The sequence below is a fragment of the Oncorhynchus nerka genome, linkage group LG19 (assembly GCF_034236695.1).
Source record: "Oncorhynchus nerka isolate Pitt River linkage group LG19, Oner_Uvic_2.0, whole genome shotgun sequence".
Lineage (NCBI taxonomy): Eukaryota > Metazoa > Chordata > Actinopteri > Salmoniformes > Salmonidae > Oncorhynchus > Oncorhynchus nerka.
Window position 1 is genome coordinate 33,080,138 of NC_088414.1, and position 26,225 is coordinate 33,106,362.

The window sequence follows — 26,225 nt, forward strand, 5'->3', positions numbered from 1 at the left end:
CTGTTGCTGACAGGTGTATACAATTGCGCACACAGCCATGCAATCTCCATAGACAAACACTGACAGTAGAATGGCCTTACTGAAGAACGTGGCAACATGTCAGTTCATAAAATATTTGCCCTGCTTTAGCTCCCCTGGTGAAAGTGCTGTTATTGTGAAGTGGAAATATCTAGTGGTGTAAAGCTGCCCGCCATTGGACTCTAGAGTAGAGGAAACACATTCTCTGGAGTACTGAATCACGCTTTACCATCTGGCAGTCCAATGGACGAATCTGGATTTGGCGGATGCCAGGAAAACGCTACCTGCCCCAATGCATAGTGCCAACTGCAAAGTTTGGTGGAGGAGGAATAATGATCTTGGGCTGTTTTTCATGATTCGGGTTAGGCCCCTTAGTTGCAGTGAATGTAAATCTTAACGCTACAGCATACAATGGTTGGTGCCCCCCCTTGGGTTGTGCCGTGGCGGAGATCTTTGTGGGCTATACTAGGCCTTGTCTCAGGATGGTAAGTTGGTGGTTGAAGATATCCCTCTAGTGGTGTAGGGGCTGTGCTTTGGCAAAGTGGGTGGGGTTATATCCTTCCTGTTTGGCCCTGTCCGGGGGTGTCCTCGGATGGGGTCACAGTGTCTCCTGATCCCTCCTGTCTCAGCCTCCAGTATTTATGCTGCAGTAGTTTATGGTGTCGGGGGGCTAGGGTCAGTTTGTTATATCTGGAGTACTTCTCCTTTCCTATTTGGTGTCCTGTGTGAATTTAAGTGTGCTCTCTCTAATTCTCTCTTTCTCTCTTTCTTTCTCTCTCTCGGAGGACCTGAGCCCTAGGACCATGCCTCAGGACTACCTAACATGATGACTCCTTGCTGTCCCCAGTCCACCTGGCCGTGCTGCTGCTCCAGTTTCAACTGTTCTGCCTTATTATTATTGGCCATGTTCTGTTATAATCTCCACCCGGCACAGCCAGAAGAGGACTGGCCATCCCACATAGCCTGTTCCTCTCTAGGTTTCTTCCTAGGTTTTGGCCTTTCTAGGGAGTTTTTCCTAGCCACCGTGCTTCTACCTGCATTGCTTGCTGTTTGGGGTTTTAGGCTGGGTTTCTGTACAGCACTTTGAGATATCAGCTGATGTACGAAGGGCTATATAAATACATTTGATTTGATTTACAATGTCATTCTGGACGATTCTGTGCTTCCAACTTTGTGGCAACAATTTGGGGAAGGCCAAATTGAAACGCAGACTGTGAGCCAAGCCTAATCGCCCAACATCAGTGCCCAACCGCACTAATGGTCTTGTGGCTGAATGGAAGCAGCAATGTTCCAGCATCTAGTGGAAAGCCTTCCCAGAAGAGTGGAGGGTGTTATAGCAGCAAAGGATGGACCAAATCCATATTAATGTCCATGATTTTGGAATGAGATCAAATCAAATCAAATGTTATTTGTCACATAAGGCAAATACAACAGATGTACAACTTACAGTGAAATGCTTACTTACAAGCCCTCAACCAACAATGCAGTTTTAAGAAAATTACAATTTTTTTTAATTTTTAAAGTAACAAATAATTAAAGAGCAACTAAAATAACAATAGCAAAGCTATTTACAGGGCGTGCCGGTACAGAGTTAATGTGCGGGGGGTACCGGTTAGTCGAGGTTTTTGAGGTAATATGTACATGTAGGTAGAGTTATTAAAGTGATAATAACAGAGAGTAGCAGCAGTGTAAAAGAGGGGGGTGAGGGAGGCGGGGAATGCAAATAGTCTGGGTAGCCATTTGATGACATGTTCAGGAGTCTTATAGCTTGGGGGTAGAAGCTGTTTAGAAGCCTCTTGGACCTAGACTTGGCACTCTGGTACCGCTTGCCATGCAGTAGCAGAGAGAACAGTCTATGACTTGGGTGGCTGGAGTCTTTGACTATTTTTAGGGCCATCCTCTGATACCTCCTGGTATAGAGGTCCTGGATGGCAGGAAGCTTGGCCCCAGTGATGGTCTGGGCCGTACACACTACCCTCTGTAGTGCCTTGCGGTCAGAGGCAGAGCAGTTGCCATGCCAGGAAGTGATGCAACCCGTCAGGATGCTCTCGATGGTGCAGATGAGGATCTGTTAGTTTGTTGGTGATGTGGACACCAAGGAACTTGAAGCTCTCAACCTGCTCCACTACAGCCCCATTCGATGAGAATGGGGGCGTGCTCGGTCCTCCTTTTCCTGTAGTCAACAGTCATCTTCTTTGTCTTGATCCCGTTGAGGGAGAGGTTGTTGTCCTGGCACCACACGGCCAGGTCTCTGACCTCCTCCCTATAGGCTGTCTCGTCGTTGTCGGTAATCAGGCCCACCACTGTTGCGTCATCAGCAAACTTAATGATGGTGTTGGAGTCGTGCCTGGCTGTGCAGTCATGAGTGAATAGGGAGTACAGGAGGGGACTCAGCACGCACCCCTGAGGGGCCCCCGTGGTGAGGATCAGAGTGGCGGATGTGTTGTTACCTACCCTTACAACCTGGGGGCGGCCGGTCAGTAAGTCCAGGATCGAGTTGCAGTGGGAGGTGTTTAGTCCCAGGGTCCTTAGCTTAGTGATGAGCTTTGAGGGCACTATGGTGTTGAACGCTGATCTGTAGTCAATGAATAAAATTCTCACATAGGTGTTCCTTTTGTCCAGGTGGGAAAGGGCAGTGTTGAGTGCAATAGAGATGGTATCATCTGTGGATATGTTGGGGCGTTATGCAAATTGGAGTGGGTCTATGGTTTTTGGGAAAATGGTGTTGATGTCACCCATGACCAGCCTTTCAAAGCATTTCATGGCTACAGACGTGAGTGCTACGGGTCGGTCGTCATTTAGTCACGTTACTGTTCTTGGGCACAGGGACTGTGGTGGTCTGCTTGAAACGTGTTGGTATTACATACTCCAACGGGGAGAGGTTTAAAATGTCAGTGAAGACACTTGCCAGTTGGTCAGCCCATGCTCTATTAATAATAGATCTATTATTTGATTTTCATTGATGAACATAGACTAAGCCTACATTGGTGTGACTAACATACACTACATGAGCAAAAGTATGTGGACGCGTGTTCGTCGAACATCTAAATTACTTCTATGCTCGCTTTGAGGCAAGTAACACTGAAACATGCATGAGAGCATCAGCTGTCACGGATGGGCCAGACGGATTACCAGGACGTGTACTCCGAGCATGGGCTGACCAACTGGCAAGTGTCTTCACTGACATTTTAAACCTCTCCCCGTTGGAGTATGTAATACCAACACGTTTCAAGCAGACCACCACAGTCCCTGTGCCCACTCCCTTGAAAAAATATGAGCTTTCAACATGTTCAATATTCACATTTGGGTATGTTTCCATATTTTTGGATTGTACCGCTAAAGTTATCAGTAAACATGAATGTGTTGAAGGAAAGTTTAGTCTTAAAGTGGTATGACGAAATAGCAACTTGCGCTCATACAGAGAGAAAATCATATTGTGCATATGCACTGATTACACAACAACTAGTAAGATGCATCTCAGAGGCATAATCATGTAAAGCTTTAATAACAAACATGTTCTTCATCACGCGACCCTTGGATATTCAAAGTCGAGAACCTAAAAGCGTCGAGGAGGGCAATACATCTCTGTATTTTAAAAGGTTTTGGCGATATATTATTAGCCTATCTGTCTCTACGCTGAAAAATCCATTTCGGTTTTTCCGCGAAGCTCCAAAAATCTATGAAATGTGTTTGCATGTTCTTCTCCGCGAGCGGGGATGTAGAGGTGGGATTGCGAGAATCGAAAGGTTGGAGAGCCCACACGCTCAGCTTCCGAGAAAGTACGTTTTACAATAATGTATTATTCAATTTCTCTCTTGTTCTATACAGGCGAGGACTATATTAATTCAGTTTAGTGTAAGGTTGTCTTTCTTTCTTTTTTGACATCAATCTCTACGGTAGGCTTGGAGACGGACCGCTTGGACAGTGGGAGCCCTCCCCTCCTCTTCGTTCTGGTTTGGTAGGTGCGAATAAAAAAGGGCCCGTGTTTGCAAATATGCAGATAGGCTACATAAGAGGGGGGGGGGATCATACTTTGTCGAAGTCTGCTGAAAGTTGGGATGTCATCTTCCTAACGATCAAGTTAACTAGGGGATTGGGAGAATGGTTCTTCTATCTATACCCTCAAACGTGCTGGTGCAGACCATACGCTGACACCGCAGAGACCGTGGTTTCAGATCATTGAGTCTAGACAAAAGGTATTTTTGTGCTTTAATATTAGATACAATTAGGATTCTCGGCTCTCAGACGCATGTGAAATGATGCACACACTGTTATTGGGTTAGAATGGCCACAATGGTCATTTTGCTCTGCCATTCTCATTTGCTAATTTTCCTCGGATAATGTTGTCAATGCAGAAAATGTTTCTAGATATTGTGGAGAGCGGTTCTTTCATTCAAAGATTTTAAGGGGTGAAAATTGAAACTGTGAATCATCTGTTAATGACGTGCGCTCCAAGAAACTTGACGCTCTCCGTAAATATTTGCCATTGAAATTATGGCACTTTGCATTGGATCTTGATTATGTTTATGAATGTTATGCTTTTAATAACAGGTGGCGATGAGGCATCTCTTTACGTGGAGATAAATCGAAACTGAACTTTGTTTTCTGCAGTGTTTCTCTTTAATCATCAACAAATGTTTTTGTGAAAATGCATAATGGATGAAAAAGAGCAATATTGTTTAATTTGTTTATGATTTAGTTCGTGCATAGCCAATACTTATCATAAGAACAGTATGCCAGTTGTTCTCAGAGTGATTTTATTGTAGAGGAACATGTTTGTTCTTCATTGTTCCGCATGCGACGACCAGCCAGTCTCCTGCGCGCGATGTCCCCGTGACATAGCAGTTGCAAGCCGGGATTTATCGCGACCCCCTGGTACTGCCTCAATCCGCCACCGGCAGTGGCGCTCGTATGGGCTTCATGTTCTTGCAAATTAGTCACGATTTAACACACAGTGGCATGCATACAATTTGGACTATTTTAACTCGGGAATGGAAAAGAAACAGAAAGGCGCAGCAGGTTGTGGGATATTTAATTCTGGTCCTTATAAACTTCAATGGGTCTCGTGCACAAATGTGACTGACTGTGTGTGTGTGTCTGTGAGTGAGTGAGTGTGACGTGAGTGCGTGACTGCCCGTGTGTGAGTCAGAGCAGGGAGGGGGTGGTTGAGAGAGGGGGCTAGGAAGATATGTGTGAGTGTCTGCGTGACGGCGGTCTGGAGGGAAGTGTTGCATTTAGCTCTGCATTACCTGAACTAATAAGTAGCCTATAGCCGAGCTATCTGGCAACGTCCCATAAAATATTACACTTTTTGGCTTGTTGTCAGATGTTTTGGTTTCACGATTGATGACAAACATGACTAGGCCTATTTATTTATGAATACATACATTATTTGAAAAGTGCCATATTGACAGTATTATCTAGCCTACTTTTTAAACTTGCATATATTTACAGCCAGGCTATTTTGTATAGGCCTAATTCATTATTTATGAATACAAAAAATATTTAGAAGAATATTATGCTATGTTCTAAACATCTAAATTAGTCTTAGGCCTATATCATAACTTGAGTGTGACTTTTTAAAAACTTGAATATGCCAAAGATGTTTGAGTTCTTTTAGTGGGTATGTCCATGTTGCTTATAGATTCCATACAGTACCCCTTCTCGTTGGCCTTGGGGAGTCTGTATGGTCAGACTGTTCGGGATGGTTATTCAGCCGAGAGGGGCCAATTACCGCCGCGCTCTGAGCTCCAGGGAGGAAGCACGAGCCATGTCTCCAGCAGCTCCCACTGACGTAATCAATGTAGAGTAGACCTATATACGGGGGGAGAGTGGGTGCTTCGGTGAAAGCATAGTGGGAAAGTGTTATTATGTTTGATAGTGGCAGTCCTATTTGTGATGCTACCAGGAGAAGTAGACTAGTTGGGTGATACAAAAGGAGCTGTGGTAGAAGTCATAACTGCAGAAAGTATAGACAGCCTTTACAGATCCTTAGGCTGCTACAGGCATGATGGTAATGACGTCATTGAGGAAGATGTAAACAACAACAATGTCTACACAAACAACACTGTATTTCTTTAATATGTAAGACATTGGCACATTTATTTTTCTCATATAACAATGGATACACATAACCTTTTCCCAGTAATATAACCAACCTGTTCCTCATTATGCAATCATTTTTTCCCTTGTAATCATCACCACCACCATCATCATTATCATCATCATCTTAGCAGTAGCAGAATTTGGGATATTTCTATTCAGAGAGAATACACTGATTGGTTACAGAAACTGGGGGACTGTTGAGTGACAGAGAAGAGAGACTGTAAGTCTACAGGTTTGGAAGATATTAAAAATAAAAAAAATGGTACCTTTATTTAACTAGGCAAGTCAGTTAAGAACAAAGTCTTATTTTACAATGACGGCTAAACCCTCCCCTAACCCGGACGATGTTTGGCCAATTGGGACTCCCGGTCCCTATGGGACTCCTGATCACGTCCGGTTGGGATACAGCCCGGGATCGAACCAGGGTCTGTAGTGATGCCTCTAACACTGAGATGCAGTGCGTTAGACCACTGGCATTTAAATGCATAGGGAGCGTGTGAATGACATGGAGGAGGAACAGAGTGAGAGTGATATTAAGAGAGGGTGAAAACATGAAGGGAGAGACTGTGAATGACATGGAGGAGGGACGTAGGCTGTTATAGAGTCATTGACATTGGAAGAGGAATGGTAGACTGTGAAAGAGGGACTGAGATGGTGGGAAAAGATAGACTATGAATGACATGTTCATGTTTGATGGAGATGGAGAGAGTGTGAGGGATATGGGTCAGACAGAGAGACACTCTGAGTTTGATGGAGATGGAGAGAGTGTGAGGGATATGGGTCAGACAGAGAGACACTGAGTTTGATGGAGATGGAGAGAGTGTGAGGGATATGGGTCAGACAGAGAGACACTCTGAGTTTGATGGAGATGGAGAGAGTGTGAGGGATATGGGTCAGACAGAGAGACACTGAGTTTGATGGAGATGGAGAGAGTGTGAGGGATATGGGTCAGACAGAGAGACACTCTGAGTTTGATGGAGATGGAGAGAGTGTGAGGGGTATGGGTCAGACAGAGAGACACTCTGAGTTTGATGGAGATGGAGAGAGTGTGAGGGATATGGGTCAGACAGAGAGACACTCTGAGTTTGATGGAGATGGAGAGAGTGTGAGGGATATGGGTCAGACAGAGAGACACTCTGAGTTTGATGGAGATGGAGAGAGTGTGAGGGATATGGGTCAGACAGAGAGACACTCTGAGTTTGATGGAGTGAGACTAGGACACCAGGAAGAAAGAGACACACAGACATACTGTATATGACAGTGTAGCAGGCGGGTGGCCCTGCAGCAGTGTGAGAGAGATAGAGCAGAGCCCTGGTCTGACTCGAAGCAGGAGAGTGAGGAGCTGAGGGGCTGAGGGGCTGGCTCAGGGGTCCGTGGCGCCACGGACCCCTGAGCTGGTGAGAATGCGGGGGCTGTGCTCCTGCCTTTGAAGCTTTACCTCCCACTAATTCTGGCCTTCCAATTTCCACATGCTGCACCCCCCCCCCCCCCCCCCCCCAATGCTCTCCCCCACCCCTTCCCTTTGTTTCCCTTATAAGGACTGGCCCGGCCATTTCTTCAGCTTTTCTCAGGGATGTGCCTGTTTGTGAGTGGGGACAGGTCAGTGGAATAGTAGGATAGTGTCTCTTCATAGGAGGCTGGCCATTGGGATGTTTCAGTTTATTCAGTACACACTCTGAATAAAGCATTGGAGTCAAATTCATTTCAGTCCATTTTAATTTATGAATGGAAAAAATACTCACCCAATAAGTGTGTTATTTTTCAATTGGATTGTGGACATTAAATGGGCTCATAGTGAATAACAGGATATTTCCCCAGAGGGACTGTCAAGGAACATTTTAAAGAGCCAACCAACACTACAGTAAGTGCTGATATCTAGTTGAATTGACAGACGTGATCAATTATGTTTAGTCACATTTACATTTGAGTCATTTAGCAGATGCTCTTATCTAGAGCGGCTTACAGTAGTGAGTGCATACATTTTTCTCTACTTTTCTTCTATACTGGCCCCCAACAGGAAATGAACGCACAACAAGCTCCATCTACCATTTGAGATGCACGGAGTCTAGAACAGTGAACTTCTGGCAACAAATCTTCAAGGAAGGAGACATGAATATTCAGTGCTGTGAAAAAGTATTTGCCCCCTTTCTAATTTTCTTTACTTTTGCATATTTGTTACCGACCGGCTCGATTCGGTCTTATGTAGCAACATTTGAAATTGCGTTTTTCACATTGGATAAAAATCTCAACTTAGAGCTAGAAAGTGGTATATCATACACTACAGTTGAGGAAGTTGGGAAAGTAAATCTGCTTTGAAAGTTGATAAACTTGTAACAGCACTTTTGAAAAAATGTCCCTTGAATTTTTTGGTGCACCTATTGGAGAGCTATTTTTTGGCTACACCAATTCACCATCGTTCACACCCTCTTCAGCCTTAGCCACACCCATCTCTTTAAGTAATCACATTTGAGGTAATGTGTTAAACAAGAGTGGGTACGGTGGGATACCAAACAACCAAAGATGTCAAGACTAAAGGCTGGTTCATTCTACGTCTATCGACATGTCGTGTACAGTTGTCGCAGTGATATCTTGAACATTCTATTGTGGTCTGACATCAAAGTTGTCATTGTCGTTATTTAAAAGTATAGACACAAAAATGACAGGCTGCATGGCATCAGCAGCATGGTGGTCCAAAATAGCATAACTGGTGTATTTTAACACCAACAAACCCATCCGTTTAAAAGTGAATTTAGTATATGTGAATATAGCAAACTAGGCAACTAAAAGCAACTTTCTAAACAATGTTTTGGTTAGTTTCTAGATGGTTAGCTAGCTAGCTAACGTTAAGTTAGCTGGCTAGCCAGTTCAAGTAATGACCATATCATATAGCTGACATCGTCTTCACTTTAGCTAATTTGTTTTCATTATTACAGGAAAATAAACTCACAAGAATATCATTATATACAAGTTAATGGCAAGCTAATTACAGAAAGTAGGTTACGGTTGTGAGTGTGATGAAATAAAAGCAGGCCATTCTACCGGAGAATTTTGTAACTTGGACACTGTCTCATTGGCCTAACGTTATATTGTAATTTGACTTTGATGCAGGTCATGTTGTCCTTCACAATACCGTCTCTGGTAAATACACACTATATCAAATAAAATCTAGTTTTTTTTGTCACGTGCACAGGATACAGTAGGTCTTTTGTTTAGACATGTAGCTAGAAAGCTAGTTAAACAATGAACCATGATCACAACTCATAACGTTACTACCCTTCATGAATATACAGGTAGCTAAAGCTAACCAACTAGGTTCATTGTTAGTTAGCTAGCTAACATTAGGCTATAACTAGCAATACAAATGGATCTGAGATACGAATAATATTTCTACACAGATCATACAGCCAGCCGGCTAACATTAGCTAGCTAGCTAACAGTACACTTTAAGTCACAATAAAAATCACTTTCTGAATAAATCAGAAACGTATAATATCTGAAAATGTCGCTCGCTAACTTGTTTTTCAACCATTCCACAAATTTCTTGTTAACAAACTATAGTTTTGGCAAGTCGGTTAGGACGTCTACTTTGTGTATGAAACAAGTCATTTTTCCAACAATTGTTTACAGACAAATTATTTAACTTGTATCACAAATCCAGTGGGTCAGAAGTCTACATACACTGAGTTGACTGTGCCTTTAAACAACTTGGAAAATTCCAGAAAATGATGCCATGGCTTTAGACGCTTCTGATAGGCTAATTGACAACATTTGAGTCTATTGGAGGTGTGCCTGTGGATATATTTCAAGGCCTAGCTTCAAACTCAGTGCCTCTTTGCTTGACATCATGGGAAATAAAAATAAATCAGCCAAGACCTCAGAAAAAAGTTGTAGACCTCCACAAGTCTGGTTCATACTTGGGAGCAATTTCCAAATGCCTGAAGGTACCACCTGCATCTGTACAAACCATAGTACGCAAGTTTAAACACCACGGGAACACGCAGCCATCATACCGCTCAGGAAGGAGACGCATTCTGTCTCCTAGAGATGATCGTACTTTGGTGCGAAAAGTGCAAATCAATCCCAGAATAACAGCAAAGGACCTTGTGAAGATGCTGGAGGAAACAGGTACAAAATGATCTATATCCACAGTTAAACGAGTCCTACAGTATATCGACATAACCTGAAAGGCAGCTCAGCAAGGAAGAAGCCACTGCTCCAAAACCTCCATAAAAAAGCCAGACTACGGTTTGCAACTGCACATGGGGACAAAGATTGTACTTTTTAAAGAAATATCCTCTGGTCTGATGAAACAAAAATAGAACTGTTAGACCATAATGGCCATTGTTAACTTTGGAGGAAAAAGGGGAGACTTGCAAGCCGAAGAACACCATCCCAACCGTGAAGCACGGGGGTGACAGCATCATGTTGTGGGGGTGCTTTGCTGCAGGAGGGACTGGTGCACTTCAGAAAATAGATGGCATCATGAAGCAGGAAAATGATGTGGATTTATTGAAGCAACATCTCAAGACATGTCAGGAAGTTTAAGCTTGGTTGAAATTGGGTATTCCAAATGGACAATGACCCCAAGCATACTTCCAAAGTTGTGGCAAAATGGTTTAGGGACAACAAAGTCAAGGTACTGGAGTGGCCATCACAAAGCCCTGACCTCAATCCTATAGAAAATTTGTTGGCAGAACTAAAAAAACGAGTGCGTGCAACGAGGCCTACAAACCTGACTCAGTTACACCAGCTCTGTCAGGAGGAATGGGCCAAAATTCACCCAACTTATAGTGGGAAGCTTGTGGAAGGCTACCCAAAATGGTTGACCCAAGTTAAACAATTTAAAGGCAATGCTACCAAATACTAATTGAGTGTATGTAAACTTATCATCCACTGGGAATGTGATGAAATAAATAAAAGCTGAAATAAATAATTCTCTCTACTATTATTCTGACATTTCACATTCTTAAAATAAAGTGGTGATCCTAACTGACATAAGACAGGGAATTCTTACTGATCAAATGTCAGGAATTGTGAAAAATTTAGTTTATTTGTATTTGGCTAAGGTGTATGTAAACTTCCGACTTCAACTGTATATATATTTTTTATTATTTGAAAACTCATGTTCCCTTTATCTAATATTAGGTTTTGGTTGAAGATCTGATAACATTCACTGAAAAAAAATATATGCAAAAATAGAGAAAATCAGAAAGGGGGCACACTTTTCACTAAGGAGATGAAATATCAACCAATCATACCTTCTATGACACTCTTCAACTGCTCTACATTCAAATGTGTGGATTCGGTTATTTTAGCCACACCCGTTCCTGACAGGTGTATGAAATCAAGCACACAGCCATGCAATCTCCATAGACAAATATTGGCAGTACAATGGCCCATACTGAAGAGCTCAGTGAGTTCCAAACTGCCTCTGGAAACAACTTCAGCACAATAACTTTTCATCGGGAACATCATGAAATGGATTTAGATTGCGGAGCAGCCGCACACAAGCTTAAGATCACCATGCAAAATGCCAAGCTTTGGCTGGAGTGGTGTAAACCTCGTCATTTGACTCTGGAGCAGTGGAAACACGTTCTTTGGAGTGATTAATCATGCTTCACCATCTGGCAGTTCGACGGAGAAATCTGGGTTTGGTGGATGCCAGGAGAATGCTACCTGCCCCAATTCATAGTGCCAATTGTAAAGGAATAATGGTCTGGGGCTGTTTTTCATGGTTCGGTCCCTTAGTTCCAGTGAAGGGAAATCTTAACGCTACACCATAGAATTACATTCTAGACAATTCAATGATTTGTCGAGATTGGTGTGGAAGAACTTGATTGGCCTGCACAGAGCCCTGACCTCCACCCCACCAAACGCCTTTGGGATGAATTGGAACGCCGACTGCGAGCGAGGCCTAATCGCCCAACATCAGTGCCCGATCTCACTTTTGATCTTGTGGAAACAAGTCACTGCAGCAATGTTCCAACATCTAGTGAAAAGCTTTCCTAGAAGAGTGGAGGCTGTTATAGCTCATGATTTTGGCATGAGATGTTCGACGAGCAGGTGTCCACATACTTTTGGCCATGTAGTGTATCTGAGCATATTTTCTTTTTGAGTACAACATTATTGATTATCATAGGCTATGCCATTACATGTGAATATAGCTAATCGGACAGAAATGTAGGGCATCCACAAGGCATAATGATGATGAGTTATATAAATACTACATTACAATCTTCTCTATATGTTTTGTGGTTGGAGGGTTGATGATGTCATCAAGAATGATAACCAACGTACTTACTGTGTTGTAAGTGGGCAACCTGTTTGGTAAAAAAAATATATATATCTTTGTGTATAGCTGTTTGTGTGTTTTTTCTTCAAATATCTGATGCATATAAGATAATATATTATGCAAATTAGGTCAACGCCTAATCAGTTAAATAAATGTTTAACATTTACTTTTATATTTGTGTGTATTGTTGTAAATTGTTAGATACTATTGCACTGTTGGAGCTAGGAACACAAGCATTTCACTACACCCACAATAACATCTGCTTAATATGATTTGATTTGACTTCCGTATATCCTTTAAAACCAAGAGGTTTACCAGCAGATTCACCACCAATAAGTCTAAGACAAAGTTTCTGTTATTAAGAGAAAGTGATGTCAAAATGGGAATTGTTCATGGTCTGAAGTCTTAATTCATGTGAAATGGATTTTAATTTTGTCAGTGTGTAGTGTGTGGGAATGATTGTTTCAAATCCCTTTGATGCAAAGTGTGACCATCCACAGGCCAGCGTCTCTTGGTTTTCTTCTGGGAAACACTATGGCTGCATTCAACCTAGCCCTATAGGGTGGGATTTAGAATACATAGAAGTGCCTTTTCTCTCCTGTCACTGTCATTTAGTATTTGCTATGTTCTGAATATTCTTATTTGTCTTATTGTGTATTGTAGCTGGGGGGCTTGATGAACTTTAAGTTGTGTAAGTGGACTCATCTTTCCTGGCTATTAGTGGTTATGGGATGTTTGGGATACATACTATCTAACGGAGCTGCCTCATTGGCTTTTTAGCTGTGTTCAATCTCATAAACAGGTAACATAACTGAATGGCAGAGTAGCTGTCTAATGTAATGGAGTCTGTTGTTTACTAAGATGCTGTCTAGGTCCAACACTGAGCCTGTTATTGAAGGACCCTTCTCTCTCCCTGTGCCAGTTTGTAGGTTGACAGTGGAAGGATGTGGATGAGGCCTGAAGTTTAGACAGAGCACAAGGGCTCTAAGGCCTGCCTGTGATTGGCTGTCCGATTCATCCTCAGCGGGAGGCGCCACCTCACCTGGGCTCAGAACAGACTGTGAGAACTTCTCGGCTCCCCCTCCCGCCCGCCCCCCCAGCCCTGCACGTACTGGAACATGTCTAGTGGACGGTCGGAGGGAAGCCGAGACCGGACAGCCGAGGCCCTAGAGCGAAGCAGCTGCAGTGAGGATGTCCCTGTCATCGAGCGCAGGAACCGCAGTGGCATCATCAGTGAGCCTCTGAGTAAGAGCCTTAAGAGGTCCCGCACCCTCTCCCAGTACACAGCCGCCTGCCCCACCAACACTAATGGACGCGCACGCCACAATGGAGAGACCAAGAGCCACCCGGCCAAGCCCCAGCCGCCCCCACAGCCCCAGCCCACTGTCTCAGCGCTGGCGGCAGCCAAGCTGGACCGGACCCTGGAGCAGGTCCTGGAAGGACAGAACGGCCTGCTGCACTTTGCCCAGGCTGCGGTGCTGTTAAAGAGGGCTGGGATGGAGCACATGCTGCTGCCGGGGGGGATGGGGATGGGGGGTAGCGATTCAATCTCAGGGGCAAACGACTTGGAGGGTGCGTCTGCTGCGGACTCCATTGGCGGTATTGCGGACTTCCCGTACGGTGTGGGAGGCGGCTTCCCGTTCAATCCCGGACTGTTTATCATGACACCGGCCGGCGTGTTCCTGGCCGACAGCGCTCTGCACATGGCTGGCCTGGCCGAGTACCCGGCGCAGAGCGAGCTGGCCTCTGCCATCAACTCCGGCAAAAAGAAGCGGAAACGCTGCGGCATGTGCCAGCCCTGCCGTCGGCGAATTAACTGCGAGACGTGCAGCAGCTGCCGGAACCGCAAAACGGGCCACCAGATCTGCAAGTTCCGCAAATGTGATGAGCTGAAAAAGAAACCGTCTGCCACTCTGGAGGTAAGAGTTCAGTGAGGAGACAGAGCTGGAGATGTCATAAAGGGTCACAGAGGGCCACAGAATCACAGAGAGTCACAGAGGAACATAGAGGGACATAGAGGGACACAGGGTGACAGAGGGTCACAGAGGGCCACAGAGGGTCACAGAGAGTCACAGAGAGTCACAGAGAGTCACAGAGGAACATAGAGGGACACAGAGGGACACAGGGTTACAGAGGGTGACAGAGGGTCACAGAGGGCCACCGAGAATCACAGAGAGTCACAGAGGAACATAGAGGGACACAGAGGGCCACAGGGCCACAGAGGGCCAGAGAGGGTCACAGAGAGTCACAGAGGAACATAGAGGGACACAGAGGGCCACAGGGCCACAGAGGGCCACCGAGAATCACAGAGAGTCACAGAGGAACATAGAGGAACATAGAGGGTCAGAGGGTCACAGAGGGCCACAGAGAATCACAGAGAGTCACAGAGGGACAAAGAAGGACAGAAGGTCACAGAGAGACACAGAGGGATACAGAGGAATACAGTGTCTCAGAGAGACAAAGAAGGACAGAAGGTCACAGAGGGATACAGAGGGTCTCAGAGGGACAAAGAAGGACAGAAGGTCACAGAGGGACACAGAGTGTCACAGAGGGATACAGAGGGGTCAGGCAGGATGGGGCATAGGAATGGAAAGAGTGTTTGGAATGTACATTAACCAAACACATAACTAAACTTTATACGTGTATGTATGGAGTGAGGCACTGTTCTGATTTCTTTGCACAGTGTGGATATAGCTCCAAAGTGAAGGGTTCAGTAGAGGGGTGTGGAGGGGCTTTTTGGTAGGGCAGGGCTTTGAGCTGGGCAAGGGAATGACAGGTGGTGGGCAGGGGCTTTTTGGTAGGGCAGGGCTTTGAGCTGGGCAAGGGAATGACAGGTGGTGGGGAGGGGCTTTTTGGTAGGACAGGGCTTTGAGCTGGGCAAGGGAATGACAGGTGGTGGGGAGGGGCTTTTTGGTAGGGCAGGGCTTTGAGCTGGGCAAGGGAATGACAGGTGGTGGGGAGGGGCTTTTTGGTAGGGCAGGGCTTTGAGCTGGGCAAGGGAATGACAGGTGTTGGGGAGGGGAGGAGTAGAATTGCACCGTGGGGTCTCTTTAGTCGGTCCTCCGCAGTGCAGCGCATGCCCTGAATGAACATCCCCCTGTCCATACCCATGATACACAGCTCTCATTTTACCCCCTCACAAAACAGATGGAAGGACTTTTTTAATTGGGGGTCATTGCGTGTTTAGCAGTTCACACAAATGTGTGTGTGTGTTATTGTGTGCATATGTTGCAAAATTAGTATTGCCTTGTGGGTATGCGTGAGTAGGAACGAGGAGATAGGAAGAGAGAGAGAGATGTGACAGAGAGAATGTCTGATGGGCTGTTTAGGATTTTGAGAGTTTGTGTGTTTGTAGGTGTGTGTTTGACAGAGTGTGGCAGTGCGTGATACTGTTTGTGTGTATATGTTTTTCATGGGTAGAATGTGTGTGGTAGAACATACACTACATGACCAATAGTATGTGGACACCTGTTTGTCATGAGCATTAATATACAGCTGGTCCTCCCTTTGCTGCTATAACAGCCTCCACTCCTCTGGGGAGGTTTCCACTAGATGTTGGAACATTGCTGCGGGGACTTTCTTCCATTCAGCCACAAGAGCATTATAGAGGTCGGGCACTAATGTTGGGCGATTAGGCCTGACTCGCAGTTGGTGTTCCAATTCATCCCAAAGATGTTTGATGGGTTTAGGTGAGGGCTCTGTGCAGGCCAATCAAGTTCTTCCACACTAATCTCAACAAACCATTTCTGTATGGACCTCACTTTGTGCACAGGGGCATTATCATGCTGAAACAGGAAAGGGCCTTCCCCAAACGCCACAAGGTTGGAAGCACAGAATCGTCTAAAATGTCATTGTATGCTGTAGCATTAAGATTCCCCTTCACTGGAACTAAGGGGCCTAGCCCAAACCATGAAAAACAGCCCCAAACCATTATTCCTCCTCCACCAAACTTTACAGTTGGCACTATGCATTGGGGCAGGTAGTGTTCTCCTGGCATCTGCCAAACCCAGATTTGTCCGTCGGAGTGCCAGATGGTAAAGCGTGATTTATCACTCCAGAGAACACGTTTCCACTGCTCCAGAGTCCAATGGTGGCGAGCTTTACACCACTCCAGCCGACGCTTGGCGTTGCGCATGGTGATCTTAGGCTTCTGTGCGGCTGCTTGGCCATGGAAACAGTTATTGTGCTGACGTTGCTTCCAGAGGCAATTTGGAACTCGTAGTGAGTAATGGAACTGAGGACAGATGATTTTTACACAATACGCTCTTCAGCACTCGGCGGCCCTGTTCTGTGAGCTTGTGTGGCCTACCACTTCACGGCTGAGCCGTTGTTGCTCCTAGACGTTTCCACTTCACAATAACAGCACTTACAGTTGACCGGGGCAGCTCGAGCAGGGCAGAAATTTGACGGACTTACTTGTTGGAAAGGTGGCATCTGAGCTCTTCACTAAGGCTATTCTACTGCTAATGTTTGTCTATAGAGATTGCATGGCTGTGTGCTCGATTTTATACACCGGTCAGCAACGGGTGTGGCTGAAATAGCCGAATCCACTAGTTTGAAGGGGTGTCCACATACATTTGTATATATAGTGTAATTGTGTGTGCTTGTTGGTATTTGATGGCTGTGGCAGAATGTGTGTGTGTATGTGTGTGGCATGGTCCATCTGGCCATGGGGCTGTCATCTGCAGCACCAGGTGTCATTGTGGCACAGGCGCCCCCCTCTCTCCCTCTCTCTTTCTCCCGTGGCACGCCCGTTTGGCTAAATGGCCTCCAAACTTGTCTTCTGGGTCACCTCAGTAGCACAGGACTCTTTTACTCTGTAAGATGTGGTATATTACATTCTGTTTTTAAACCACTTCATTTGACAATTAAAACCAGTACTGTATAAAGATGTGATAAACACGCTATGACAAAATGACATAACATCCATGACAATATTTTGGTATATTGCCATGGCATGATAGATGTTATCAGGTGATTTATATGAGCCTCAATTGTCATGATGACTTTATGCAATAATGAATTACCGCTAATAAGATGAGTGATGCAATTGATCTCCATTAATTATACAAAGGACGCGACCGTCACATCAAAAATGGTCAGATTCATTTATTGTTGCTTTTTAAGATGTAAATACAAGGTTGATATGATTAGGCTCTGCCATCTTCTGTCTTTCAGCATCCTGCTCTTCCTGTAAGGATGCAGACGTACATTATATGAGCTATGCTAGTAGACAATGCTGTCCAGATCATGACATGTGTGCTCTCTAACAATGTCCGCATGTTCACAAATTAATTATCACACATTTTAAATTCTTTCTTGTGATTATGACTATTTTGGCCAAAATACAGTTTGTAGAATACATCCTGAATATCCCCTATGGCTGTATGTACTATGCAATGCTACAACACTCACGTTCATGAGACAGAGGGTGATCCGTTTGTGTAATCTGGTCATAAAGAGTTGCGCTCCAAGCAGACATGCAACAACAGATGAATCAAGGCTTGATCCACGTGTTATCTGGTTGTGACTTTTGTAATCAAGACAGGATTCCATTTTTAGATGTCAACTCATGGTTTCACTGTCAACATTCCTACTTTACTCTGAAAGGGTTCACTGATGTACTCAGATGCTTGTGAATGTGTGTTGGTAATAGGACGCATTGTATGTTGTTGATTGACAGTGTGCTGCTGTTCACATGGTAGCAGTGACCAACAGTCGTTCACGGCATCAGATCAACAACAATGACTGCAGCCTTTACTATGAAGTTGATGTCTGCATTTGTTCTCCATAACCAAAAGAAAGAATCACACAAACTAATCTCAGTTTCTAATTGATCGATGTCACAGAGTTGTAGGATTGTACGCAGCTAATGAAATCAGATGGTTTGTTGTTGTTATGTTTTGTCACACACCAACATTATGGCCATAGCGCGGGACTTGATGTAATAATCACCTGTTTAGCATTTACGTTTTGGAATAGTTTATCTTCAAATGAACTGTTGACTTCTCCTTCAGATTGGGTAAATGGTGTGCCTCATCTGCACTAGCAGACCAATGCTGTCTACAACTGTTCTGTGTTAGGGTCAGCTTTGAGCAACAGGTCAAGAGGTCAGAGAAGAGTCTTGCAGAGTCAGTCAGTCAGAGTGATGTCGTAACACCATGTCAAAGGTGAGAATAATGACAGAAGACATATTGTGTACAATAACACATCTGACATATGCCCATGTATCCTACATTGATCTTACAGATTTGTGTGTTCACGTTTATAATTGATTGGCGCTTGTCTGAGAGGACTGCCATCCATATTGCCGATGGAGGGTGTTCTTTCAGGCTCTACAGAAAATAACATTGCTTGTACTATGAATCCATATTTCCCTATCAAGTATTACCACACTGTAAACAGAACAGATAGCATTATCTACGTTACTCTGTTTTATATTCTGTTAACTGGGGCATTATGAAATGGTTAAACATTTTGCCCAACCCCCCTCAGCCCTCTTGGTCACTGTGGTTAGGACATGTTCAGGGGCACCTGGGCAGCACCTGGGACAAAATGGAGGATCATGGTCATCCGATCCGGCTCGTAAGCAGCATACCACAGTCTGTCATCTGCTGTTAGATTGAGCTGGGGTCTAGAAACAGCCCCAGAGAGTCACATCTCACGTGGACGCAGTCCACTGTCTAACAGGGATGCTAATGGATGGAGATCACTTAGCCATAGTGCTTATAGTGTGTGAGTGTGTGTTGTGTTGTAAAGATGTGTCATGTGATTCAATATGTATTTTGATGCTTGGTTTGTTTTAACCTTTTCAGACGCCCGAAATCAGGGAAAAAACTGGTTGTTTTTAATCAATGCTTCTGATAACATATTTATGATTCCTTTATGACACATTTGTAATTGTTAGTCTGTTTATTGTTAGTGTATATTGTTAGTGTATATTGTTAGTGTATATTGTTAGTGTATATTGTTAGTGTATATTGTTAGTGCATATTGTTAGTGTATATTGTTAGTGTATATTGTTAGTGTATATTGTTAGTGCATATTGTTAGTGTATATTGTTAGTGTACTTTGTTAGTGTATATTGTTAGTGTACTTTGTTAGTGTATATTGTTAGTGTATATTGTTAGTGCATATTGTTAGTGTATATTGTTAGTGTACATTATTTGAAGTTGATGCGGTCCGATGTGGTGTGTGTATGTGAGAATAGAAAGAGAGGCCGGCGGCTCTGTGCTTTGACGATGGTTTCCATGGAAACCTCATGGCAGCCTAAAGATGGCCGTAAAAATAGAGTAAGGGGAGGTGGCGTGTCGAGGCCTTAGCGTGCCGAGGTGTTAGACTGCCGAGGCCTTAGCGTGCCAAGGCATTAGACTGCAGAGGCCTTAGCGTGCCGAGGCCTTAGCGTGCCGAGGCATTAGAGTGCCGAGGCCTTAGCGTGCTGAGGCCTTAGCGTGCCGAGGCGTTAGAGTGCCGAGGCCTTAGCGTGCTGAGGCGTTAGAGTGCCGAGGCCTTAGCGTGCCGAGGCGTTAGAGTGCCGAGGCATTAGCGTGCCGAGGCCTTAGCGTGCCGAGGCGTTAGCGTGCCGAGGCGTTAGACTAACGAGGTGTTAGAGTGCCGAGGTGTTAGACTGCCGAGGCCTTAGCGTGACGGGGTCTTAGCGTGCCGAGGTGTTAGACTGCCGAGGCCTTAGCGTGCCGAGGCCTTAGCGTGCCGAGGCGTTAGAGTGCCGAGGCCTTAGTGTGCCGAGGCCTTAGTGTGCCGCGGCCTTAGCGTGCCGGGGCATTAGCGCGCCGAGGCCTTAGCGTGCCGAGGCGTTAGACTGCCGAGGCCTTAGCGTGCCGAAAGGCCTTAGCGTGCCAAAGCCTTAGCATGCCGATGCGTTAGAATGCCAAGGCCTTAGCGTGCCGAGGTGTTAGAGTGCCGAGGCCTTAGTGTGCCGAGGTGTTAGAGTGCCGAGGCCTTTAACGTGCCGAGGTGTTAGAGTGCCGAGGCGTTAGACTGACGAGGTGTTAGAGTGCCGAGGTGTTGAAGTGCCAAGCAATAGCCTGCCGAGGCCAGAACGTGACGGGGTCTTAGCGTGCCGAGGTGTTAGACTGCCGAGGCCTTAGCGTGCCGAGGCCTTAGCGTGCCGAGGCCTTAGAGTACCGAGGCCTTAGCATGCCAAGGCCTTAGCGTGCCGAGGCGTTAGACTGACGAGGTGTTAGAGTGCCGAGGTGTTGAAGTGCCAAGCAATAGCCTGCCGAGACCTTAGCGTGACGGGGTCTTAGCATGGCGAGACCTTAGTGTGACGGGGTCTTAGCGTGCCGAGACCTTAGCGTGACGGGGTCTTAGCATGGCGAGACCTTAGCGTGACGGGGTCTTAGCGTGCCGAGACCTTAGCGTGCCGAGGCCTTAGCGTAACGGGGTCTTATCCTGCCGAGACATTAGTGTGCCGAGGCCTTAGCGTGACGGGGTCTTAGCCTGCCGAGACATTAGTGTGCCGAGGCCTTAGCGTGACGGGGTCTTAGCGTGCCGAGACCTTAGCGTGCCGAGGCCTTAGCGTGCTGAGGCCTTAGCGTGCCGAGGCCTTAGCGTGCTGAGGCCTTAGCGTGTCGAGGCCTTTGCCACTTCACACCTCGCTGGCTGGAGATGTCTGGATTTATTTTTGGAACGTTATGTTTGAAGGGAAATAAATAAAGCCCATGAGATACACTTCCTTTCTGGTGCATGTCAGAGTTTTCATCACTAGTCTCAGTCTCACGGTTGGTGTTTGCTCTGTGGGTGAGAGAGAGAAGTATAGGTTTTATGTCAACATGAGTTTATATTTGTTTGATTATGTGTTTATTTTAATGCTAGTGTGTTTCTGTACTCTGGTCTGCTGATTGGATTTCTTTATGGGCCTTTGTTTGGTTTTGTCGATATGTGTTAGTTTATTTGTTAAAACCTGTTCTGTTTGTTCTGTCTGTCTGTCTGTCTGTCTGTCTGTCTGTCTGTCTGTCTGTCTGTCTGTCTGTCTGTTCAGTCTGTTCTGTCTGTTCTGTCTGTCTGTCTGTCTGTCTGTCTGTCTGTCTGTCTTGTCTGTTCAGTCTGTTCTGTCTGTCTGTCTGTCTGTCTGTCTGTCTGTCTGTCTGTCTGTCTGTCTGTCTGTTCAGTCTGTTCTTTCTGTCTGTCTGTCTGTCTGTCTGTCTTGTCTGTTCAGTCTGTCTGTCTGTCTGTGTTGAGGCATCATGGTCAGAGGACAGATCCAGCCGACCCACTACAGGTATTAAATGTGTGGTGACATGACATGGCCAGTTTGAGGCATGCAGACACTGAGCCAGAGAGCTTTCACTGAGTGTTTGTTACCCCCTCACACAGACATGCAGACTGACAGAGACACACACAGGCATGCAGACTGACACAGACACACGCAGGCATGCAGACAGACACAGACACACACAGGCATGCAGACTGACACAGAGACATACTGATCAGTAGGCATGTTGCCAGGCAGACACAGAAACTAGTAGGAGTAGGACAGACAAGCACAGTCAGACAGACATACAGAAATACAGACACAGACATACAGACACAGACAGACAGCAGTGGAGTTATTAACTCTCTTAACCAACCTGAGATGGGAGGGGAAAGTTGACATCACAGTCACAGGTGAAAGGGTTCTTGTTACCAGCGGACCTGGGGCTGTCCAATGGGAAGTGATTGATGGGAGTATTTAGCCTAATGCTCTGCTCTAAAGAGAATGTTCCCCTATGGGCTGGTCCTGGATCAGCTGTCCCTAACAGAGTCACACTATGTCAGATCAAATAAGATAGCAAATTAGATACTGGAGCCACATTTCAGAGTATGAAATGTTCTGCTAACCGTGCTAGAGCAAGGCTAGCAGGCCCCTGGGTTGGGGACATGTAGGCTAAATGCAGCGTCCATTGAGGAATGTAACAGGAACATATTCATAGTAAAATCAATAAACGGAGATTGAGATGCTGGACATTGAAATGGACGCCTTGAAATGATCGTGACCTTGGGAGCCCCTTCCCCCTTAGCCAGACCTGACAAACAATCATGTTTATGCAGAATGGAGGTCACAGGTGTTGGCTCAGATTGTTTTTCCTTTAATAAGTCACTGGTGAGTTCACAATGAAAAAGGTATTGAGCTTAGTGTCTAGGTGCCTGAGTGTCATAGGTGAAAGGTCATTAGTGAGGTGCTTATGGCCCTTGCACCACCTTGACCTCCTTGCTTTTTTAGTGTTGTGAATATTCCAAAGTGAAAATGATATGACAGAAGAGAAAAGTTGATTATGTTAAATACTATTTTATTTCTATCCTCGTCCTCCCCTTCGCTCTTTCTGTCCTCCTCCTCTCTCTTTCTCTCCTCCCCCTCTCTCTTTCTCACATCTCTCTTTCTCTCCTCCCCCTTTCTCTTTCTCTCTTCCTCCTCACCCCCTCTCTTTCTATACCCTGATAAAGACAGCTTGAGTGTCAAAATGTAGGTTATAAAATGATTGTATCTGAGGTCCTAGAGTGTGCGACTCTCCTTTTCTTTTTCAAATACTATTTTCCCCGTATTCTGAATTGTTTTGTGTAGTCTGTGATTTTATTTTAAGTTACTACATTGACATCGACTGATAAAACACAAAGCTAGCTGTAGCATCAGCTTTGCGGTTTATCAAGGTGATAAGTATATTGTTCTTGTGCTATTTTATGTTTTTCCGTGTATGTAGGTGTGTGTGTAAGTGTGTGTGAGGAAGTGAGTGTGTTTGTGTGGGTGTGTGAGTGTTTTTTCCAGGCAGTGCTAGCTAACATGTGAGATTCTGTGCCGCAGTAGAGTTGTGCTTCTCAGAACGCCAGCCGTGCTGCAGCTCCGAGGGCTGAGCCGAGCTTGAGCCCCAGCGGTCCTCTATCTTATGACTGGCAGGCGACCACTCAACCCCTGCAGCTGCATTGCTTTGGTGCCTGCCCTGCCTAGTGCAATGCAATCAGAGCTAGAGATCCCACTCTGAGAGAAGAGTGAGGGAGGAACAGAGAGAGCAGTGTCACCAGTGAGAGCGCTGTGGTGTCATGGGAGATGGACGTGACTGCGTGGTGACTAAATAATAAATGTGCCATATCAGGTTTCGCATGGAGCCAGGGCCATGGCTGTTGACGGCCAGAGCGAGGTGAGGGAGGAGGGGAGGGTACGAGATATGTCTGTGTGGGATGCAGTGATTTCCATGATAGAGCTTGCCTGGCCTGGCCTGGGGGAGACAGAGAGACAGAGAGACAGAGAGAGAGACAGTGGAGCAGAAGAGAGGAGGAGTGGGCAGGGAGCGAGGGTGATGGTGTCTGTTAATGTGTTTGATGTGGAGATTTGATGAGCATGTTGTTGTCTGAATCTATTCAATAATTAGACTGGGGTAGAAGAATGTCCAGAGAGAGAGAGAGAGAGAGAGAGAGAGAGAGAGAGAGAGAGAGAAACTGCAGATGTTGCTGTTTAGAATGGGTCTAGGGATGTGTTATCTTCTCCAAGCTGCGTCCACTAACCCTCTCCTTCTCTCCTCTCTCTCTTTGTCTTTTTTTTCCCTCTAAGAAGGTGATGCTTCCTACAGGAGCAGCATTTCGGTGGTTCCAGTAAGACTCTGACCCTCCTCCACTCTAACCCCTACCTACACAAACCCAAAGCTCTGCGATCAAGTGCAATGCCAACTCTCGCTTCGATTGTATCGGGCATGGACACTGGCTGACAAGAAAACAAACTAACAACAAATAAAATGATGTAAAAAAAAAAATAGGAAACAGGAATGATACAAAATAATCAACTGAGTAATGGATGCACCTAATTATTCCTTGAACCAAAAATTAAATATAAAGAAAATAATCTATGGCAACTTTCATTCATTCCCTTTTCTATGTTCCCATTTTGGTACATTTTGTCCTGTTTCCAGCAGGACTTTTCTGTCGCTCAGACATGGAACTGTTCATTGCCTAACAGAAATGATGGACTGAGTGTGGACAATCAACACATGTCTGTGTTTGGTGTTAATGTTGTTCACGTGTGGAAAGATACAGTACTTGTGTAGAGAATGTACATTTATGGCTATATTTTAAAACTAGTGGCTAATGGCAGGCACTATTGTAATTTAGCACCATTGTTCTTATCTAAACCCTTGTCTATTTTATGATTTATATTGTTGCAAGAATATAGTTTGAAACGGATCAATGGTTGTCTTTTAAAAGAAAAAGGAAATGTTTCAAAATGTAAAAATCCAGATTTCTGATTCAAATTAAAAATCAACTCTCACCCTTTGGGGCAGAAGTCTAGGGGACTCTTTAGCAGGATGATGCTAACCTCCAGAGAACTCACTGGAATCTCCAACCAACCAACCAACCAACCAACCAACCAACCAACCGTGTTTTTCTGGCCTGTATTTCCAAGCGTTTTATTTAGTGAAACTGGCAGCCTTACATTCCTGTGGCCCTAGCGACTGTGTCTGGCATGAGGAGGACAGAGGGCGACATCACTAGGAGGCACTTGATCTGAGTCTACCCATTTCAACGCACTGAAACATGAATTTATCTTTATTTTGTATTTGTATTTTTTATTTTAAATTATGTTGCTGATAGCTACATCTTTTAAAAACAACAGCGATGTTTGTATTCATTTAGAAAATTGGACTGGTTTTGTGAATAAAAACGAATGCATGTATTTGTGTAAACATTTACAGTTCTGATGTTTGTCTACTAGTCTTTGCATGTTTTTTCCCCCTAAAACAGAGGGTGAAGTATGAAAATGTCCGGTAAATCTTTCAAATTTGTTCCCTTTTCATATCATTGGATGCTATAATTTAAAAAAAATATTGGGCGAGAAATACAAATCATTAAAGCAGAAGGAGGAAATGGTGTGTTTCATTCAGATGTCTCCTGTTGCTCTAGCAACCAATACAAACAACACTGGTAGTGACAGGGTAGGAACCAAAGTTTTGGTGAGTGTTTCCCAGGGGGCCCTAATTAGTGTTCCTCATGCAAGAGTGTCGTACTTGAAGGTTCTATGTAGAGATAGTGTGGAGTTGTTGCAATGGGTAGGTTGATGTACAGGTAACTGCCAAAGTAAAGGATACACCAACATAAAGTGTCTTAATTGGGCGTTGGGCCAGAACAGCTTCAGTGCACCTTGGCATAGTAGAGTCTACAAGTGTCTGGAACTCTGTTGGAGGGATACAACACCATTCTTCCATGAGAAATTCCATCATTTGGTGTTTTGTTGATGGTGGTGGAAAACACTGTCTCAGGTGCTGCTCCAGAATCTCCCATAAGTGTTCAATTGGGTTGAGATCTGGTGACTGATACAATCGTGCCCTGTGGATGGGGGCATTGTCATTCTATGGGGCTATAGCCATGGTAGAAAAAATAATGGCCAGCCCAGAATTGGTTTACATGACCCTAAGCATGATGGGATGTTAATTGCTTAATTAACTCGGGAACCACACCTGTGTGGAATCACCTGCTTTCAATAAACTTTCTATTCCTCATTTACTCAAGTATTTCCATTATTTTGGCAGATACCTGTGGCAATGTAATGTTAAAGTGAAATCAAACCAACATCTAAATGGAGAATATAGGAAAGGAATCTATCTGGAATGTGTTGTATATCCTCCGAGTCACTTCCTCCACCCTCCTCAAATGTCCTGCTCCTCATGTAAAAACAAAACACAATTAGAAAGCTATGAATAATGAATATTTCCTCAATATTGCTGAATTACAGTGTTGTCCTCAAAGCCACAAAGGAGAGGGCTGTTTAAGAGTAAAGGGAAGCTTTTTGGAGGTCAGGAGTCAGGCCCCCACTCTGGTGACACACATG

The 26,225-nt window shown here is 44.9% G+C and overlaps 1 protein-coding gene across 4 annotated transcripts; it reads left to right on the forward strand.

The window, feature by feature from the left end:
- Positions 1-3,690: 3,690 nt before the first annotated feature.
- Positions 3,691-25,264, forward strand: LOC115101436 (CXXC-type zinc finger protein 5-like). 4 transcript variants are annotated; one of them, XM_029620915.2, is made up of 4 exons: positions 3,698-3,797; positions 3,919-3,976; positions 13,338-14,334; positions 23,958-25,264. In XM_029620915.2, exons 3-4 carry the CDS (start codon positions 13,534-13,536, stop codon positions 24,000-24,002), a joined length of 846 nt encoding a protein of 281 aa, XP_029476775.1. In that variant the 5' UTR covers positions 3,698-3,797; positions 3,919-3,976; positions 13,338-13,533; the 3' UTR covers positions 24,003-25,264. The 4 variants fall into 4 exon arrangements, with proteins under 4 accessions (XP_029476776.1, XP_029476778.1, XP_029476775.1 ...); XM_029620916.2 differs by lacking the exon at positions 3,919-3,976 and having other exon boundaries at positions 3,691-3,797; XM_029620918.2 differs by having other exon boundaries at positions 3,696-3,976; positions 23,961-25,264.
- Positions 25,265-26,225: the final 961 nt, after the last annotated feature.

Bases quoted from the DNA above. Each gene is read 5' to 3' on its own strand.
- LOC115101436 (XM_029620916.2), top strand. From the start codon at position 13,534: ATGTCTAGTGGACGGTCGGAGGGAAGCCGAGACCGGACAGCCGAGGCC. The intron at 14,335-23,957 runs GTAAGAGTTCAG...TTTCCCTCTAAG, and splicing joins AACCGTCTGCCACTCTGGAG to AAGGTGATGCTTCCTACAGG.